The 22149-nt window shown below is 32.2% G+C and overlaps 1 protein-coding gene across 1 annotated transcript in view; it reads left to right on the top strand.

Annotated features, from left to right (window-relative positions):
- Positions 1 to 22149, top strand: part of LOC143909117 (uncharacterized) — a 190255-nt gene that overhangs the window by 165643 nt on the left and 2463 nt on the right. Inside the window, exons 5-11 of the mRNA XM_077427019.1 lie at positions 3034 to 3173; positions 4346 to 4504; positions 19806 to 20026; positions 20101 to 20331; positions 20550 to 20702; positions 20788 to 20969; positions 21100 to 21242. Coding sequence (XP_077283145.1) covers positions 3034 to 3173; positions 4346 to 4504; positions 19806 to 20026; positions 20101 to 20331; positions 20550 to 20702; positions 20788 to 20969; positions 21100 to 21242 — 1229 coding nt within the window. The remainder of the gene's footprint in view (positions 1 to 3033; positions 3174 to 4345; positions 4505 to 19805; positions 20027 to 20100; positions 20332 to 20549; positions 20703 to 20787; positions 20970 to 21099; positions 21243 to 22149) is intronic.

The following is a 22149-nucleotide window of genomic DNA, read 5'->3' on the forward strand; positions in this document are numbered from 1 at the left end:
ATGTACATATATACCAATACCTATGTAACAACTACCTACTGAAATAAAAATGGGAATAAACAAATTTCCGTGAATAATATGAACTGAACTGCTTAAAACAATTTTGATAGGACGATTCATCATCAAACAGCGATTTAAATTTACTTACTTTCAAAATAACATTTGATTACTTATTATTATTTAAGTACTTCGACGATATAGTAAGATTTAAATACACAATTTTAAACAGTTTCCGAATATAAAATCTATTCGTAATCTAGACACATCCATGTATATAGAAATATAGGATAGAGCCCCCTCCCCAAAATCCCGATTTTCGCATGATCACAAAACTTTATCTATTGTTATTAAGTACATATGTATGCATGTATGTACATAGATAAAGTGAAAAGACAGTCGGTAGAAATTAAGTTAATTGATAGTTTTTTAGTGACTCAGTTTGATGGTCGATTTTTGTTGACCATGTGAAGATTTTTAGAAAAAAATTTTCGCCTGCGGCGCTTTTTTCACTTTTTACATAATATTTTTTTATAATTATTTTATCAAAAATAAGCTTATTTTTTCATATTTTATTACTCAATAAGGAGTATGCAAAGAATATTTTCTATTTTTATTCCGATATAAAAAAGATTTTTTGAAAAAAAATTCAATTTGACCGATCTTTGCTTGCGCCCCCCAAGAAAAAGCTGAAATGACGTCCCTGATTGTTTTCTACTGAAAGTAAAAGCCGCTTTTATGCCGCATTATTTTATGATGCATTCTATTTACCTAGGACAAGGGTTAAAAAAAAATATACAATGTAATTTATGGATCTATTTTGCTTTTGCCATTTTTCTTGTACTTAAATTTGTTTATTCCCATTTTTGAAAATTTTATTTTTTTTACCCTTGATTTTTAGCGTGATGGAAAGAAGAAAATTTTGTTATATGGGGGGGGGGGGGGACAAATTTTTTTTACCCTGGGGGGCCCCCTTTGACTCCTGGCATGCACTAATTTCAGTCCCAGTCCGCCACTGTATGTATGTAAGTTAACGCTTTGGAATGTAGACTAGTCGCGAAACCGCTTCTATGTCACTTTCAATTAGCTTTGAGCTTTTGAGTGCTTCAGAAATCATTTAATTGTGTGCCGTGTCATTATATGGTCAAAAAATGCATGGGCTTCAAATGGAATTGTTTTTAAAAATAGTGTTTCTGTATGTATATTGTAATGTAGCAACTATTCATTTCCGATTCTTCTATTATATAAATGTTCGATATTGTACATACATAGTACCGTCGATAGAAATAGTGGTTTTAAATAAATCAATCATTGAAATTATAGATGAGTTTTCTCTGATCGATATTACATTATAAATATAAGAGTATTCTTACATATTTATAAATACATATGAGTGTTCCAGATAAAGTTTAAACTAGCAAGTTGTAATAAAAATCAAAACAAAAAATTCAAACGACTTTGTTTTCTTCACATAACTGTCAATTTCATTGATGTACATACATATTTATGTTGTACATACAATATTGAAATGGTTATATAAAATTTAAAACTTTTCAATTTAACGATTTGATTTCATTCTATAGAATTCGATCAATGCTATTATAGTAAAAGTAAATCCATAACTATATGGTTGCTTCATTTCTTACATTCAATTAAAAATAATCATTACCATCTGTGCAAAATAAGATTGTCATTCTAACTTTATCTTAAAATGATTTTTACTTTCATTGAATCCATTTAAAATTCAACACTTTATTCCATACCAATTAGCTATTAATAAAAATCCTAACTTTTGAAATGATCATTTGTTCGCTTATTTGCTATTGTACTAGTTTCCATGACATTTATTACCGTTCTTGTCACGTATGTATTTGCTAGTCATTGTTCTTTATGTTATAATATTTCTTGATTCAAGTGTATTAAAGATTGATCTATTAGTGAACATGATGCGACACTAATACATATGTATAGAAATAAAAATTATTACAAATAATATTACAAATAAAAATGGATATGCCTTTTGTGGGCCTTCATTTGATTATTTTCAATGGAAACCCCTTTATTGAAAAGAAAATGTGAATAGGAATTAAGGAATCGACAGATATGAGCGAAATTGAATGCGATATACGTTTCGCGCATAATCGGATCATCTGTTTTATTGGGGGCGTTTTACTATCCCATCTTTTTTATTTTTGTATTTGATTGATTTTCCATTTTCGACGATATATTTTCACGCCATAAAAAGCTTATTAAGTAAGTATGTAGATTAAATGAAAATTTGGCAATACTAAATAAAACTAAATTTGGCAATATTAATACGCTGCTTTCACGTAATTGATTTTTCAGCTCGGTCTTTATTATAATTCAGTATTTATTATTATTCAGAAAATTTTACCATTTATTAAAAGGATCATATTTTTTCGATAATGAAGTTTCCACTATAACTTAAGCGCCTACTTCATACATACTGTTTATACAATTTATACAATGCAAATTTTTTATTTTTATTTTAAATGCTTTTTATTATTACTAAATTATGTTCACAATACATCTTATATATATATATATATATATATATATATATATATTTTAATAGCTACTGATCTACTGATCATTTTCTATTTTACAATTTAATTTAATTTGATTAGTAATCATAGTATTATATTATTCTAATGTTAATGTACAGTATAATAGGAAAAATAGCTAAAACACCTATTTACAATTCTTATAAATGCTCATAATACATATAATACATAATATTAATTAAAGACTCTCTAAATTTGATGACCCAAAGCAGATTCTGTTTGTGTTATCTAATCTAATCTGTGTTTATATCTGAAGGGTATAGACATTTTGTTGTAATCACCGAGATTATTCACAAGTGTGTTAGTATGGTTATTAGTGATTCTGTCATAGAATCTACTGGTTAGTTTGTTAGTAATGTCTGTAACAAATGTAACATGCAATATTCCAATGCAAATGCAAATGTTTATTTTATAATTTTCTATGTCCGGCATAATTTAAACTTTGCAGCAGATCTTTGCCCAGTCATCTCGACGGTAGACGAAGATGCCATTGTGGAGAATGCGGTGCTACAGATAACAACAGTTGCGGTGCTCCAACTCCTCGTCATCCTCGACATCACAAATTCAATCATCACTACGGCTGTAAATCAGGTAATGTCGAACAATAACTCTTCTCAAACCCACCCCCGCATCTTTTTTAAAACTAAATAAAATTATAATATATTTTTACAATTTCAAAACCTTATAGTCTCACCTCACCCTTACCCTATAATCGTCTTGTGTTACAAAATCCTAATAATTTCAGTACACACTTAAAATATTAAAATATATTTGATAGAATCGCTTAATTCATTTCGCTAAGAGCTTATTGCAATGTACATTATTATATATATATACATATATTATTATTATATTTCGTATGGTACACGTCCTGTGGTGATCTTTTCACACTATTTCTTTATCTGTGTTTAGACCTTTTCATCCTGTTTCGATGTTAATTGTATAAAACATATATATATACATATATTATTGCACGGAATGTACTATTATATAATCCATATATTATATTATATACAAATGCTATTTGATATAATTATTATTTAAATACATACTACGTGTATATAGACTTATGAGCTATGTATTTGAATGTTTAGTACGTACTGGCAATGAAAATTATTAAAATTTGACTGTAAATTACTTCGAAATGAAATACGGCGTGTAATATTTAATTTGTGTTTATTTATTTTTTTATTTACACGAATTGTAGTTTATGTTTATATTGTTTATGATACTGGCGATTCCCAAACTTCAGTTTATTTATATTATTTCAGTTCAGTTATTTTTATATTTTGATATCATTTGGCTAATGGAAAATAAGGTATGTAAATAAAGTAGGTAATATTATATAAAAAAACGTCTTCCTTTACGCTGTTACACTTACAATAATTAAAAATCTGTCAACTTGATTGATCGGCTTGAATCTAGAAAGGTTTACTAAGTTCGAGATTGAGCTTCGTTTCATATTTATTTTCAATTAACTAGAATGTCGTGGAATGAGAAATTTTAATACGTTTAAGCATACAGAAGTGTCAGAAACTTGTAATTATAACTAATAGTTTTTCCTTATAGAAATGGGTTTGATTTTTCGATAAGTGAATGTTGTCTTAGTATTTGGGTACAATAGTTTGGGAATCGCTTGATTGCGAAATTGAATTTCGACTATTTTGTGAAAAATTTGTATGTACGTGTTTGTGTGTGAGTGGATGTTGTATTTGTTTTGATATTGGATTCGGTTTCACGGTGCCGGTGTATTTTAACAGCAGATCTTGAACCAGTTTGGAAGCTCCAAGATCCTGGATGCGACCAAGGTTACGGTTCTGAGAGGTCACCAGAAGAGGAGTTTCCACCATCGATGCCAGTCGAGGAAGACTACGATGACCAAGAAATAGATCTGCGACAGATGTACCCTTTCATAACCGACGGTAATATATACAATTTTCATATATAACCATCTCTCTGGAAAGTTTCACTTTTTTCGATGTTGCTGTGATTGCCTCTTTTTTATTATTTTCTTGCTCGTTTCGCCTGTATAGCAATGACATTAAAACCAGATGCTTTTTATTACTTTTTTTTCACTTTACTTTTGTTGTTGTCGAACTAACGGGGAGGAATATATTTTTTTCTGTGATCATACTTTTGGCAAACGGGTGTTTATCTTACATTGCGATATTTCCGCCACATTTATTTCGGACGTTTTTTTTAACCCGCTTAGTCAAGCGTTCGAGTCTATAAATTTCTTGTCGGTACATGTTGAATATTCAATGATAGCGTGTTTTGAATTTCAAATTGCATATATATAGTGTATTTGCTTGAAAACGTTTCCCAACAACCAACCGGCTGTAAATTGAGGAATGTTTGGACGAAACTGAAAAAATGCTCACCATTCGAAAATTGCAATCGTTTTAATAGATTACACTAAAAGTTCTCTCCAGTTCAATTTTAATTCATTTTCTAAATTGGTCTTAAAAGCTTTCCATTCATTGCATTTCGAATGGCTTTTTAAAAGCCTAATCAATCAACTCCAACCAAATACTAAAAATCGCTGATTTATGAAAACGATGTTTTATTGGTTTATATGTACATACATAGATATGTAGATACATAATAACAAATTTTAAAATACGTCAAAGAATTCAATTTATAAATTTGACTCCTTAAAGGCTAGTTGCGAATTTACGTACGCTGCTCATAAGATAATAATCGGTAACGACAAGACTATGGAATTGGCCTGTACTTATTTGGTCAATAACTTCCAATGATTTGGTCAATAAATAGATGATTAGCAAGCTATATTATCGGTCACTGGCTGCTTGACTATTGTCTGTTTGTCAGAATAAGCGGTTTAATGACTGTTCATATTTAGCTTTATGTAGAGTACACTATTTTCGTAAAAGTTAATGACCATTTAAAGGAAAAAACTGACCATGTCATTTGTTACCTATGGAGAATAAGCTATTTTTAATCAAAGATGCAATTATAAAAGTACAAACATTTATATCTCAATTTTTTTATCTAATATATGTACATATAATACATACATTTTTGCGGTGATTTTTAGTGATTATCTGTTTTCAATTTTTGAAAGTCTGATTTAACCATATGATTTTTTGCCAATTTAATGAAACTGCCAACTGTGATTCATATTTGAATTATGTATTCCAAGCAGTTTAGCAGTTTGATGTCTCTCGTTCATAATCCATTCGGTGATATTATATTTATCGAGCGTAAATAAAACGCGTAAAAGAGTAAAATAAAACATTAACTCGTTTTAGGTTTCTTGGAGAAAAATTTTAATAATAAAGTTTTCCTCCAGCAGTCACGGAAAATCATAACTTTTTTCATTAGAGAACTATAGAAGAAGTATAGTGCGCTTTTTCTTTTTCCGTTTACGTGTACTCTTCACATAAATCACCCCATCGACGTTGTTTCCTTCGCCGGTATTTCCGTGACTTCCAAAAAAGAAAAGTTGTAAGATTTTTCCCGTCGGAAAACGAGCAGATCGATGTTGATTTATTGTTTTGTAATTCGGAAAATTCGCATTAAGTTCATTCCTCGTTGAATATATTGAATCACGTTAGTTTTTGAAAAAATAAACAAAATACGTATGATTTAAATTGGAATTTGCTTGTATGTAGTTTTGTAAGTAGCATTCGTTGTAGTTTGTTATTTTCCTTGAATTCGATCTTGACTATTTTCTCTTGCATCCGTTCTGTTTTCCAACTTATTTACCTTAGAAGCATGTTTGTTACAGAAGTAGTTTGAAAAGTTTACCATTACGTACTCGAAGCTTGACCCGGTATTGACCAAACATAAGTATTGTACTTTATTTAACAATCGACCTCATTCTATAATACTATTTTAACCTTATTCTATGTACACTGTATTTGTTACCCTAACAATTGATTAAATATTTTGTTATGTCAATCCTAATAAATCATGTTGTTCCTTTCAAACAAAAGTTAGTTTGGTGGTGACTTTAAACTTTCATTTTTATTCTATATCTAACATATAATACATATATACATAGGTAATATAACTTTGTTGCGTGCAAGTTAAGAAATGCTCATTCTCTTAGCAAAGTTGCAAGTATGATAAATAGTCGTTTCAAACTTTGTATAGTTGTTACTTTGCTCTTTTGTGCTTTGCAATGTGATACTTATCACAATTTAAAATTATACATAAAAATCTCATACGACGGATTTTTACTCATTTTATTTTTTAAATTTGTTATTACCTGTTCAAATTAGTTTTTACGATCAAATAAGTCATTAGATTAATCTATATTATAAGCAAGATCTCAATGTGTACTTCGATTTGATTGGGAGACGTCATTTTTAAAAGCTATCACCCAATTTATATAATACATATTAATCAGTACTATTATGATGGACATTCAATAGTATGGTTTATTTTTGATTATGTATAATACATAATGCGATCTTGCCTTAACGATTGAAATGCCATGTTATTGATAATATTCAATCATACCGTATAAATGTACACGAGCTTAAATTCATATTTTACGTGGGTTTACTCATTGTGTTTTTAAACCTCACACTACATACATATGTACATATGTACGTTCTAATTTAGGATTGTTTTACAGAAATTAAATTACTAGAGTTGGCGTTTTACAAAAAAATCATTCATCACCTTAGATGCTTTATCATAATGGAACGGGAAAAATTTAATTTATACAACATCCTTGCTATGTTTGTTTCATTGTCATTATCATTTCCTAATATTACAATCGTTTACAGAACATTTCATACATTTTCAAGATAACTGCGGAATAATGCGAACTGACTTTAACATGAAAACATCAGGCCAGCCAATTCTTGCTCAAATCGGCGATATATTGCAATACAAGTGTTAACACTAGTAAAACAGGGCCGTCATTCCAAGGCGGATATCATTCTCACACTGACCGTTGAGCGTGGCGTACTGAATTCCCCCTCTCTCTCGCATATGTAAGGCAGGTGTACAAGGGGTTTCCCACGAAATAATTATTTTCGTTGATATTGATCCATGTTTTCATTTAAAAATGACATAATTTGAATGAAGAATTCACTAATTAACAAGACCCTGAATTTATTACATTTGGAGAAATAAAATAAAGAAGTCTTGGTCAGTCGTTATCCATCACAATGCGGCAAGTATTAAAAGCACAAATATTACACATCGTGACCTACACATAGTAAAATTCGATACAAATTTTCTAATATTTCATACCAGTAATTATGCATTACACGGTTGTACGTACACGTATATGATCGTAACTCGATTATTATGAAATATGAAATAATAAAAAATCATTTATTGGAGGAGACGCACCAGTGTATCGAATACCTACCCCACGATCCCTCGAACGTTTCTGGGGTCGTAATTACCCCTGTGCAACCCTCAAGCGACGATAAGTCACCGGGTTGGTTGAGTAACGACCTGGAGGAGAGAAATTACCGCAGTAAACAACTGGATTGCGGAGCACCACGTATAACCCAAAAATGCTCTCCCTCTACCCATTTGTGCGCCGTAACAACTTGATATTTTCATAATCGGACGCCACTGCGATTATGAGTCCCTATCGTGCTCCTACCCGCCGCGTAAAAACTCGGATAAAAAGGGAAAAAGCAAAAAAAAATGTACATAAGGGTGGTTCGCCTTTATAGCATCCGAGGATAAGACGCGAAAAATCTCCAGCTTTGAGCTTTCAAAGCTCGCCGACACGTCGAAGCGAGTCGCCAACCAGGAATCCGATTAAGTTTTTCCACTGTTTTTAGGTGTGTTCTCTAAAAAATTCTCCCTCAAATATTTAAATTTTATTAACGGATCATTTTATTATATTAGCATATAATGCTTTCAATTGTATGGTCACAGGCTCTATCCCGTATGCTGCTGGCCAGACTATGGATTTTATCTGGCAATTTATCTGATTCATTGTAGCGGGTTCAACAAATTGGTAACCCTCTCCTACCCCTTTCGCAAAAATTCGAGTTATTCAGCATCTTGATTTGAAAATGCTGCACAAATTTGTCTAAAAATAGATGTCGCTGGCTGTTAATGGTTTGACGGGTTTAATGTCGTGTTTGATAATCGGATGTATACCTGTTTAAATAATTAATAAATAATACTTAATTTGTGTAGCACATTCGTCGCGTCGGAGCAATCTGTTAGGCGAGTGTGCATGATTGATTGAATAAATAAAATAAAATATGTTAAATTGGTACCTAATCATTCCCACGCGGACAATATCGCGCTGACATTTCAACGCGGTATAACTTAGCTTATTTTAATTTCGCCGCATAACGTTTCAACGTGACATCATTTTTGCGCAATAAAAAATTTTAAACCAATAAAAAGGAAACAAAATTTATATGTAAAATAAATAAATAAATATAAAAGTATACTACCAATCATCCAAGCAATGATGAAGAGAAGTTTCGAATGAATAATCCGAAATACGTGTTTTTGGATTTTATATAAGACTATTATTTTAAAAATAAATTTTGCAATGAAAAATGAAAATTTTAAATTTTTAAATTTATTGAAAAAAAACAATATATTGGTAGTAATTCCATATTTTTCATGTTAAATGCTAATGTATTGATATATGTATGCTCTATATAATAATTTATTTATTCGGAAGTTTTTCTGTAGTGCTGCTGGCCACACTTTATTGATTTATTATACATATACTGGTGACACTCTAATGATTTATTACATATATACTGCTGAGTATTTAATAATTTTGCATACAATTTTTTTCTTTGATTTGGTTTTTAATTTTGTTATTCAATTAATGATAATTTTGGGTGTATAACGTATTACCAATTAACCCATTGTGACTTCAATCTGACATCAGTAAATATTTGCGACGAGGTGTAACTTTTCTGTCTAGTCTTCTCAGTATTTCGTAACCGTGCACGAAGCTAATCATTTATTCATAAACAAGTGGCGAAGTTGCCACTAGCAAACTTAAGATCCTTAATTGAACACATTCATTATGTCGTAGCTTCGGTTAGAGACAAGTCTAGTTTACATAATATGTGGCTTACCATATGAAAATCTTCAAAGAGATGTTATTTAAAAATGACTACTATGATGAAAACGTTCATATTTGAAGACTTTTATAGTCGACTGGCTTATATTTTCCGAGGAAAAGCTTCGCTTTGAACTACGTACATAAAGTAGAGCTTTTGTCGTATTCAATTTCCGATTGCAAAGTGAACATACATATAATAACAACTCGCCCGAGATGATAAAATATGGTCGTAATAGCCGCATTTGAAGCGTCAAATATTAATCTCAAATCGATGATGTTCGTGGTAATTTGCATGTGACGTATTTGTAATAACTTACAACGGACACGTTGTGAAAGGGCTAAACGCTCATCGAACCACGTTGCCGTTCATATTTATTCATTAACTGGGATCATTTATACATATATTTACATATGTACATTGTACATACGCATACATGGATATTTGCATTTACATATGTGTATGTGTATTATCATGATGTTTCTCAACTTTTTCTATGGTATTATATTTCCGTTAAAAATTCAAAATATTCATCTTCTAAATAAAAGGTTGGTTTTCAACCCTGCTCCATATAACCCCTTTGTGTGACACCACACGCTATAATAGAACCAAAGGTAAAAATAATGGAAAATTGAGATACTTTTCAAAGTAGGTCACCCACGATTTTACATCATTTAATGATTTTTCAACGAAATTATAGCGATTTTTATATAAATACGATTATATTGAAAAGAAAATTCTTTCATATATGTATTATGTATTTACTGCTCCTCCACATAAATAAATACATATAACGAATCAGCTCCTTCTTCTTCTACTCCTCACACTGCCAAGCATTCAAATTTTTCCATATTCACCGATTTTTTTGTCCCTTAATATTTAATGAATGGTAATGAAAAATAATTTTATAACATAATATATTACGCAATTCACTTAAAATCCAAATTTTAAATTTTAATTAATAGTTAAATATCAAATCGGTTAATTTTCGAACGCTTGACCAAGATTTTTTTTTCATTTTAACTAAATATATAATATACATATGTATGTATGTAAATATATAAAAATGGAGCAGATGTAGTATGTATGTATGTATTTAGGTTTATTTTCATGGACAAATATGGATATTTTAAAAATTAAATCAATTCATAAAAAAGCAGAAAATCGCATAATAAACATCGGTAAGAACACATACATATGTATGTATACGAGAAGGAACATACATAGGTACATATGCATCTTATTTGTACGTGGACGAACGGGAAAATCATGGGAGTATAACTTAAGTCAGTGGTTAGCAAATGATGCTTTCAACCGAGTGGTCACGGATTCATTCTCTGGCCGGGTGCTGCTGGCCGGACCTTATATTGTGTTTGAATCCATGTCGATTGTTTTTTATCAGAGTTTGGCAATTCATTGAAACGGTTCTAAAACATGGCAACCTTAACTATCTCCAGCGAAAATTCGAGTTTATAGCATCTCAAATTTGCTGATATACCTATATAAAACGTTTTTCAAATTTGCCTCTATGATGCTCTGTAAGAATTGTTTATTGTAATTACCCCTGTGCATTTGCCTCTATTATGCTCATTTGTACGAAGACTGTTGGTAAGCGTGCGGGGATAAAATGAGAAGACAGAGAAGAGAATGTAGTTAAGAGGCGATGTGAATCAACCGCAAGGATTGTGCATGCTGGAACCACTAGTGACAATAGCCTCGAGCCTGGTTCATGTATCAATTCCTTTCCAAAACCACCCGTTTAAATATCAACGAGCACAACATTAGTGTAGATATAACCAATGGAAAATGTTTTTATGAGGCGCTGCAGTGCCACAGTTCTTATACGAGTAGATGGGTATAAGGCTTTCCCAAATATTTGACAATGCTGAAATAAAATTTCTTGTGATATTGTCGTGAAGCTTATGAGAATCAATAAGACTGAATTAGAAAAAAGATAATAATTTGGTTCTGCTATTTTTTTTAATTGAACTATTTAATAGATTCAAATGAAATTTTAAGTCGAAATTGATTTCAGATGTACATATAATACATAAAAGTGTTGATTTTATAAATATGAATGATTTTACTACGATTTTAACCTCGATCCATATATGTATAAATATGTATATACATACAGTCAGTAATATGGCTCAGTTTAATACTGCTGGTTAGACTTGGATATTTGTGCTCCGAGTCGATCGTTTCTTATCAGAGTTTTCCAAATTTATCTGATCATTGTTGAAACGGTTCCCCAAAATTCGCAAAAAACAAATCACCCTACCTGCGGTCACAAATCGTCTGTATTTAATATATGTACAATTCATAGATGTCTCAATGGATTAATTAATTAATTAATTGTTAATTTCGTGTTCTTCGGCTTTTCGAAATACAGTGATTTATGTAATAAAAATGCTGCATTGTTTGTAATTAATTGTCTTGGAAGGCGCATTGGGGTCTTCCTGTCAAGCCTTCCTGGTATATATCTAATAAAATAAAATAAAATAAAAAGTGTAGTTTCAGCATATGCTCCGCACGCCGAACTGTGAAGCAAAATTCATTACGTTTGTTCACATTTATGACTAGATATCGTTTTGCCTCATATAGACATTTTCTGTACTTTTGCACAGGGGTTCGTGTATTGTTTGGGAAATGTTGGTATATCGAATAGTGGAATAATTGATGGATTCTGTACATTTGAGCAATCCGAATATGTCATCGGTTGTTCGGGTGCATTCACCCACGACTAGTGCATGATGCGTTCCAGTCCAAAGCATTTGTATTTATTTTATTTATATATATTTATTTATATATATTTTAGCTATCAAGCTAATTTAAAAAAAAATACATCTTAATTATTATACTTAACTCTAAAATTTATAATTAACTTATATGTACTGTCCCTCACAGAGGTGTCTCTTCGCACCTCGCAGGAATGCATCCATGTTTTTAGCAGACCTGACGCACTCAGGGAGGGCATTATACATGAGCACACCCCTGTGAAAAACACCCCCAGCCGTCTTATTCTTTCTTACTCTACTTACAACTAGTTTGTCCTTATTTCTAGTATAAAAACTATGTTTATCTCTATTCCTTATTATATAATCATCAAAATACTTAGGTAATAACTTATGATCTAACTTATAAACAAAAGACAATGTACTAATATTTAGACTAATTCTAATACTCATCCATCCTAATTCATCTAACATACTTCCAATACTCTGTATGCGTGAATCGAGAGAATTATTTTTCCAATGAATGTAAATTATGAAATAAAGTGTGAATGTACCAGTCGGATATAGACGTAATGCTAGAATAAAATAAAAACTGAGCCGGTCGTAAACGTTGGGATAGTTATGCTTCTAAACACTACTATAATAAAACGCAATTTCGCAAGTGCTCGTTCAAAACGATTTTCCTCGAGCGACATGAAGGTTCACTTTTACGACAATTTTTTTATGTGAACTTTTCATTCTGAGTTTATCGAGGTATTAATATAAAAAAACCTATGTAATTTTAGACGCTGTTTTTAATATATTTGCAATTGGAGCTCGTAATATGTTTGTATGTGCATACACATATACATATATACAGGGCCGCCGAGAAAAATCCCGGGCCCTGGAAAAATAATTCCATACCCTATGACAAACCAAAAAAAAATCTTGTAGATATATTTTTAATATGCGAAAAATCTATCAGAACTATCAGAAAAATACCTACATATATGTTAAATGCTATTTTTTGAAAAAATCGAATAAGAAAGTATGATACGATTTCAGGTACAAAGTACAAAGTAATATACGAGGTACGATTTCACATGGACACAAATAATGCGCGGATCGAAAAATAATAAACATTAAGCATTAAAGATATGTATGTATTTTTATGTACAATAATATAAAATATCAATATCGATCAGTCGAACGTCCCAACACGGAGCCCCTCAAGTAGTCCGGGCCCTGGAACTTTAACCCCAGTTTCCCCCCTCTCGGTGGCCCTGTACATACTTATAATATATAACGGAAGGCCTGAAGAAAAAGATCTTTGATCAATACATTTTACCCGTGATTATGTGAAACTTGGACATTGAACGCCAAGATGATACACAAAATCAAATGCACCCAAATAAGTATGGAACGCTGTATGTATGCTCGGCATAACGAGGAAATACAGGAAGCGGAATACGTGGGTGAGAAGTATGCCAAGGGTAGTGGACATAGTGGATAGAGTACAGATATTGAAATGGCAATGGGTGGGCCACGTGGCTAGAAGAATGTATGAAAGGTGGACAAAAAAAGTGCTAGAAAGGTACCTAAAAGAATGCAACAGGATAAAAGGAAGACCGCGGGGAAGATGAGTAGACAAAATTAGGAAAATATGTGGGGTGAGATGGATGAGAGTGGCGCAAAACAGAGATGAGTGAAAGCGTGTCGGAAAGGCTTTATCCAGCAGTGGATGGTGAGCGGCTGTAGATGATGATGATATAAAATATGTGAGGTTTTTCTAGGAATATTTAAAAAAATATTTGCGTGGCTACGTGGTTAGAAAAATGGATTAAAGGTGGACAAAAGAAGTGCTAGAATGGTACCTGTGAGAATGCAATACCACCCGTTGAAATATCAACTGGCACAACACTGGTAATAAATAGAAAGTAAATATTAATACGTTGCATTTTAAATATATCCGCTTATACATATATAATACATAGATGAATTATTCAAATTAATATAATAGAATTGAAATCGCCTCTTTGTGAAATGCTTTTATTTTTATGGGTCAATCAATTTTCTGTTTTTATTTTTGCGTCATGAAACTTTAATTGAGCAAAAAGCGTGCGCACGTATATAACCCATTGAGGACAATTCAATAACGATGTTCGCATTTTATAAATGCAATAAAATGATTAATTAAACCTTCTTTGTGAATACTTTTTAATGTTCAACTATGAACTGGATTAATAAGCATCTGAACTAAAAGCAGTATAAGTATTATATAATATAATCGGTCCGCAAAAGTAATGCGTTATACATACATATACCTACTTAGCATCTCGCGAATTTTACATGCATAAGTTTTGGTATTTTCCTAGTCATAAATCAAATTTAGGTCGACTCAATACATCATTCAGATTTAGTGAATTCTGCAAGGGGGTCGAATGGATCGGTCCAGATAAACCTAAGCTGTGAGCTGTGAGTTTACACTATACGTAGATATCTGCTTATTTTCCAGCTTACGGAGAGGATTCATTCGGATTGAAAAAATTAACATTATTCAATTCAATGCATGAACATTGAGGATTACTTTAAACCATTTTCCTCCGAGCTTAACGCTCGCTGTAAGAGATATCTCTGTGAGCTGGGAATAATTAACTTCAGCATCACTAACAAAGATTACAAAATGAGGTCACCCTCGTATAAAATGGAAGCAAAATTTTACCATACAACGCTTATTATTAACAGTGCGGAAAATATTCTTCACTAAACATCCAGTAATGATATTACATATTGTACATTTACATAAAAAAATAGATAAACTCCATTTTATATTGAACGAAATCCATTCAGAAAAGAATTAATAATACTATAATTTTCCTACCATTTTATTACTATTTAATTTTCAAAAATTTAAATAAAATTTTGGTCGGTTTATCAATTCATAAAATCACTTACACATTTTTCGGCTACAAAAAATCATTATACTCTGCGTAATAACACCATATATAAAACTTCACGTCAAACTATGAATCAACTGTCAAAGTGCTGACCTTTTATAATATAAAACACCCAATCGATATAATTGACCATTTACTATAATTATAAACCATTTAACCCGAATGTATGTATTTATGTACTGAACGTTTATTTTATTTACTGACCATTTATGGTTGAATACGGGCCATTTTTTATATCAAACATAAACAAGCCACCAGTATAGCTTGGTGGTTAGCGTATAATTCTAACGATAGAAAGGTACCGGTTTCAACTTTTCAACAGTTTCATACACTGTTATGATCCGAAGTATTTCTGCGTTCCGTAGATGATGTTTGTCTAAACGTCTCCGTGTTCGTCTGTGTGCGCCGTGCAATTCTATGTTCATTCATGCATCTTGTATCCTAATCTGGATGGGCCATTACGGACTATAATGACGAAATAAAATAATACAATTTTAATAAATATAAATATCTTAATGGTTAGCGTTTAGTGCTAAAGACTGAGAGGTCGCAGGTTTAAGCCTTGGTTTGACCTCGATTGAAAAGAATCATTCGAGCAACGCTGTATGATTCTAATTATTTCTGTGGCGCTACTGGTCAGACTTGGATATTTAGCCATAGCGTAGCTTACTAGAAGAGCTATTGTTTACCAGTAGAGAGGTCTTGGGTTCAAGTCCCGGCCGAATACGCTGCTGGCGATATCTTAATGATTAAAACTCAGATCAACTGTCTCCTGCTAGAATTTTCCAATTTATCTAGCTTAATTGTTGTGACGGTTCAAATAAATCAGTATCCTCCCCTTCAGTTTCTCACAAATTCTAGTTATTAGCATCTCGAATTTGTTAATTCTTAAAAATATGCTACCTACATACTGTGTAAAAATTTATTTATTTTTGTGTTGTGTTTGCTGTGTTTTAAAGTTTTTCCATGGATGTCTCTATTGTATTACATATATATATATATATATATATATATATATATATATATATATATATATATATATATATATATATATATATATATATATATATATATATATATATATATAATTGTACCGTAATATTTGAAATTGTAGTACTTATGTACAAAATAATCTAACCATATGTAATTCCTGTCATGGTACATGTGATAGAAATACATGTAATAAAATAAAATGTGTGAAGTCGATAGTTTTCTATCAGTTTGCTAATTTATCAGATTTCATTGTTGAAACGGTTCCTCACCAAACTAGCCATCGCCTATTTGTCACCACTATTGAATATAATTTCAAATATATAATATATAAAAGTTATATTATATATAGTATATGTCCACTACCCTTGTCATACTTCTCACCCACGTGTTCCGCTTTCTGTCTTTCCTCGTTATGCCAAGCATACAGCGTTCCATACTTCTTTATATACGTCATACGTCATCACTGGCAAAACGCATTGATCAAAGATCCTTTTCTTCAGGCAGAGTGGCATTTTTTATTTAAAAACAGCATTCATCCGTCCAAATGCACTCCATCCTAATTTCATACGTCTCTTTATCTCTTCATCTTTATGTACATTTGTACAAGTTTGACCATATGTGTTGTTTTCCGCAACCTGTAATAGCACCATAGTAAAAATTTAAATCTAATATATAATTTCGGAAGAGACTTTGTATGTATGTAAGGTTGGTTGGTAATCGAAAAACAAATCTTTAACGACGATTCGATATGGTTGAATATATATTTTTCTTCGATTCAAATAAATTTAATTAAAAACAAATGAATATTTACTATTATGTAGATTCGCCATGTTTAAGCTGTTTATATTACAAATACTAAGCGAAGCCGGGTAAAACAACTAGTCTAATATATAATTTCGAAAGAGACTTTGTAAATATATGTATATGTTTATAAGTAACTTTGGTTGGGAATAGTAAACAAGTCAAAATTTCAATGACGATTTTCTTAGTCGATTTTTCTTTTTCGATTCAAATAAATTTAATAAAAAAAAAGAAATATTTACTATTAGATTCACAACAACTCGTTACAAATAAAAATGAAACTCACATTTATTCATTATGCACTTACATTTTCCAAAGAAAAAAAATAGCGTCGTAATACATAAATATATCACTATAATGTAATAAAACAACTCATGTATGTACAAAATGGTTTGACGTCGCTGTTAATGGAAAACTTCGAACCAGCGAAGCGTATAATAGTGCTTAAACACTAACGACGTTTATTTGCAACCCTGCTATTTTGCCCACGTGCCGTTAAATTAATATCAATTTTGGTCTTAAATATACTTACATACGAAGCAAACACGTGTACGTGTAAATATAGATGTTGATTTATAGACATAAGACTTATTTTTCATATACAATATGTGCAAATTTACACGATGACCGTTCCGAATATTTTAACAAGGTGAATAACTCGTGTGATTTTTCAGCTTATGAAAATACTGTCGGAATTTGACAATTTTGCGCTCGTAACAAATGGCATCGGACGTCTCGCAAAAGCGAAAGCGGTAATTTTTTTTATTCGCATATAAAAGTGCGTATATTCCAGCTTTTTGAGACGTGATTTACGCGTGCAAAATTATAATTGATGATGGTTATTTTTCAGCGGTTTGGTGCGCGAGTGTCCTCCGGTGCGCCGAGTGTTGCTAATTATTTAAACGGATAATCGGTCATGTGTCGGAAGGACGCTTGCGCACTTATATACATATATGGAGGCTTCGGTAGGGTCGAAGGGTTTTCGGAAATAAGCTAGGATGTCAAAACTTCGACAGGATGACGCCAAGCCCGTTTGATTTACGGGTTTGTGGTCGCAGAATCCGTCGGATCGGTTTTCCAATACAATCGCACGCTCATAATTCGCGGTCGAACTTGTCAATTTTACGATTTGTCCGCATGTGTGACGGAAAATTTGACGCCCACAATGTGTGGTCTGAAACCGACTGTAATAAATTTTGATATTGCAGTGATTTCATAAAAAAATAAACAAATAACATGCCCCTATTGTGTTTCATGACTGGTTGAAAATTTATTGCTTTGTACATTTTATTCAACTAGATATAGCCACAGCGTACTGCACTGGTAAAGCTATTGCATACCAGTTGATAGGTCGTGGGTTCAAGTCCCGGCCAAATACGCAGCTGGCGAGGTCTTGTTGTTATTAAATAAATACAGATTGACCATCTCCTGTTAGAATTTTCCGATTTTTCTAGCTTCATTTTTGTGATGGTTCCAATACATTAGTATCCTCCCCCTAAGTTTCTCGAAAATTTGAGTTATTATCATCTCGAATTTGTTGAATCTTATAAATTTTACCTACTTTGCCCGATTGTCTATAAATCTATCTCTCTCTATTTGTAAATTGTAATGTAATGTTTGAAAAATTGTTTGTACTTACATATGTACAAAAATGAATCAGTCCAATTATAGTGTACATAAATGAACAAATTAACAGATGAACTATAATACTTATTTTTTAATGCACAAATTATTAGGCTTAAAGGTCTGACCGCACTATGCGTCAAACGAACGATCCGACACTTCACAACAGTGTGCGACAATATTAGGTAAACCGCACTTGAACGACAGCGATGCGACACTACGCAGTAAATTATGTCAATCATTCGTTCGGTACCTCGGAGCAAGATGGACGAAACGGACGCTATTATAGTATCTCTGATATGCGAGGAAGAAGAACAGTCGAGAAAAACCAAAAGATTATGGCTACATGCTATTTCAAAGTCACGATATGAAGAAGGAGAATAATTGTCGCAAGGCAACCCCCACTCAACGACACTTGCGTCACGTCGCGAACGACACCTTGCGCCAAAGTTGGTCAGAAAGTCAACTTTGACGCAAGGTGTCGTTCTACGTCATGCGACTGTCGCACATTGCGTTATGTTTCATACAATTTCATACAAACAATATTTGGTCGCGTACTGTTGTGAAGTGTCGGATCGTTCGGTTGTCGCATTGTGCGGTCAGACCTTAAGTATTGTCAATAATTTGTCCCAACTTCCATTGTCTTCTGTGTATGCGTACCCTGGATTGAAATGTTTTAAAATTTTTAAAATGGGGAGTATTGCGACGTTGTAGTGCGGTTTCCATAGGATTTCCCATTTTAAATATTTCTTTTTGGCGTTTTGACAGATAAAAGTTTCATGCGACACCTCGTGGAAGTTTTATCTGTTAGAACTTAAGCATAAATAAACAAACTAGTATGTTCATGAACGAACCGGACTGTAAAATATGCGTTACATACATTTGTATGTATTATATTTGGAAGTAGTTTTGTTGAAAGGAACTATGTAGTTTGTGAAAGTTTATAATATCTGCAACAAAAATTTCAAATGTCAAAAATAATTCAACTACATATGTAGGTTGGTTTGAGTGTGCAAAACAATGTCGATTAGCATTACATTTATTGTTACTGTCAGTATGACCTTATGTTTAATGTTCCTGATTGTATTGTTTCAGAAAACACTTTCACAGTACGCATAGAAAAAGACCGACGGGGTCTTGGACTAAGCGTAGCTGGAGGTGCTGTCATCCCAACGGGTGGTGGTGGAAGAGGTCCAGGGCTGGTCCGCATCAGGAGACTGTACGCGGCACAACCAGCATGGGCCACAGGTCAATTGCGGCCCGGTGATTTGCTGTTGGCTGCCAACGGGATATCTCTAGCCGGACTAACTACCTATGTAAATAAATCATTTTATGTTATGTTTCTCATTAGTCATTCAGAGTGGATTTTCAATGTGCACCACATGTTTAGGAGGCGTTAGAAGTTCTTCGGACCACACCTCCAGTTGTAGAATTGGTAGTGTGCAGACCGGAGCCGGAAGTCTTAGAATGTCTCACACCACCAGGAGGTCCACCGGAGCCTCCACTACGGCAACCACCACCAGATCCACTAAATCTTCATCCTCGGATACGTATTCCAGCACCCCCGCCTCCAGCTCCAGAATATGAAGAACCTCAACCTATATTTGATGTCAAATTTGGAGTAAGTATGCATATCATATTTAACATCAAAGATGCACATAATAGATTGATAATATTATTTTTCCATACGAGTTAAATTTAATGTCGCTCAATTTTAAATATATTTATTTTTTGCTGTCTTTAAAGGAGGACGGTTCAGTGGTGAGATTAATATACTTAAAATAAGCATGTTTTCAATATTGTCTGTATACTTATTCGTTCATTTTTATTCTTTCTAAGGAATTTGATATAGTCATGACGAAGGTAAATGGATCTCTAGGATTTACACTGCGAAAAGAAGATCACAGTGCTCTCGGACACTATGTCAGAGCGTTGGTTAGGGAACCTGCACTAAGTGATGGCAGAATTCAGCCTGGAGATAGAATTGTTGCTGTTAGTTTTACACGAGTCTTATTATTTATGTAATAATTCCTTCATTTGAAATTCAATTATAAAATATTACGTATAATGCATATAGGTCAATGATGTGCCTATGTCAACGCTCAGTCACGGTGAAGCCGTTTCATTTCTACGTAGGTGTGGTCCAGTGGCCCGTCTCAGGTTATATCGGGACCATTGTGGCACACCTCCTTCACCTTCAGCTGCCTCACCTACAACTGAATCTGATACAACACTCACTAGACCAAAACCACCTCTGAGGTAACTTATTATTCTAATTTTATGTAGTTTCATTAGATTTTTTTAGACGTTGCATTCATTGAACTTGGATTTTTTCATTATTTTAATTAGACATTATTGAAAAAGATAATTTAGAATTTAATATCAACAGGCAAGAAGCTGTTAATATGTTGTGTGATATTGCGGCAAGGAAACTAACTCCGGATGATGGTAACGGATCGCATTCACCATGCCTTTCACCCAGAAGATTCAAAAAGCCTACAAGGAATAACACTGGTTATTCACAAAATAGTGGTGAGTGCCGTTGTGGCTTTTCACTTTTTCTTTATTTAACTTCTTCGTATATGTTTTTCTTAGTTTTTAGATTCTCCTGTCTGCTCTAGTTATAAAACCCTTGTTCCATATTTAGTATTTTGCAGTTTGATATTTTTTATAACATCGAACCTCTCAGAAATCAGGTCTTTTTCATTATAGATACATACATATTTCATGTTCATTGATTGTATGTATCGCTTAGGTTTTAGAAGTGGTATAAAATAAATTATTTTACACATTACACACTACTCTAATCATATTTAAATAAAAAACGTACGTCGAACAAACAGCGGTAATCAATTAAAATAAATATCTCTGTATGTTGCAATACTTAAAATAAATAGAAAAAAAAATATTTTTGCTATAGTAAAATAACTTATAATAAGATTTGTACAAATTTTACAGTAAAAAGTATCATTTAAATATTACACTTCAAGTAACCTACATATCTTCATAGTTTTAAGGTTATGGGAAGTTACTTATTTTTAAAATACAAATAATTCCAATGAAATGAATAATTCATATGGCTCACAGTGGCATTTTAAAAATTACACTGCATATAAACAAATTTTACTAACACAGCTTTCGTATCAATTCACAGCTTCCATTGCAATATATCTAATTAACACTAAGTTTGAACACGCAATTTATACTTTATAATTCAGAACAAATCGTCGATTTATCCGTCTAAATACCAAATAATAAAATTATACATTTTTAATAATTATTTAATCACTCTTCAATTCAATATAGATTTTTATAAAATTTTATTAAAATAAAAATATTATTTTGTTGATTGCTTTTCTTACTGTAGCACACACCATATTTCACTTAGAATATTTTTGCAGTCCATATAATAGAACTGTATTAAATTAAACTAGGTTTA

This window comes from Arctopsyche grandis, chromosome 3 (genome assembly GCF_051622035.1).
Source record: "Arctopsyche grandis isolate Sample6627 chromosome 3, ASM5162203v2, whole genome shotgun sequence".
Classification (NCBI taxonomy): domain Eukaryota; kingdom Metazoa; phylum Arthropoda; class Insecta; order Trichoptera; family Hydropsychidae; genus Arctopsyche; species Arctopsyche grandis.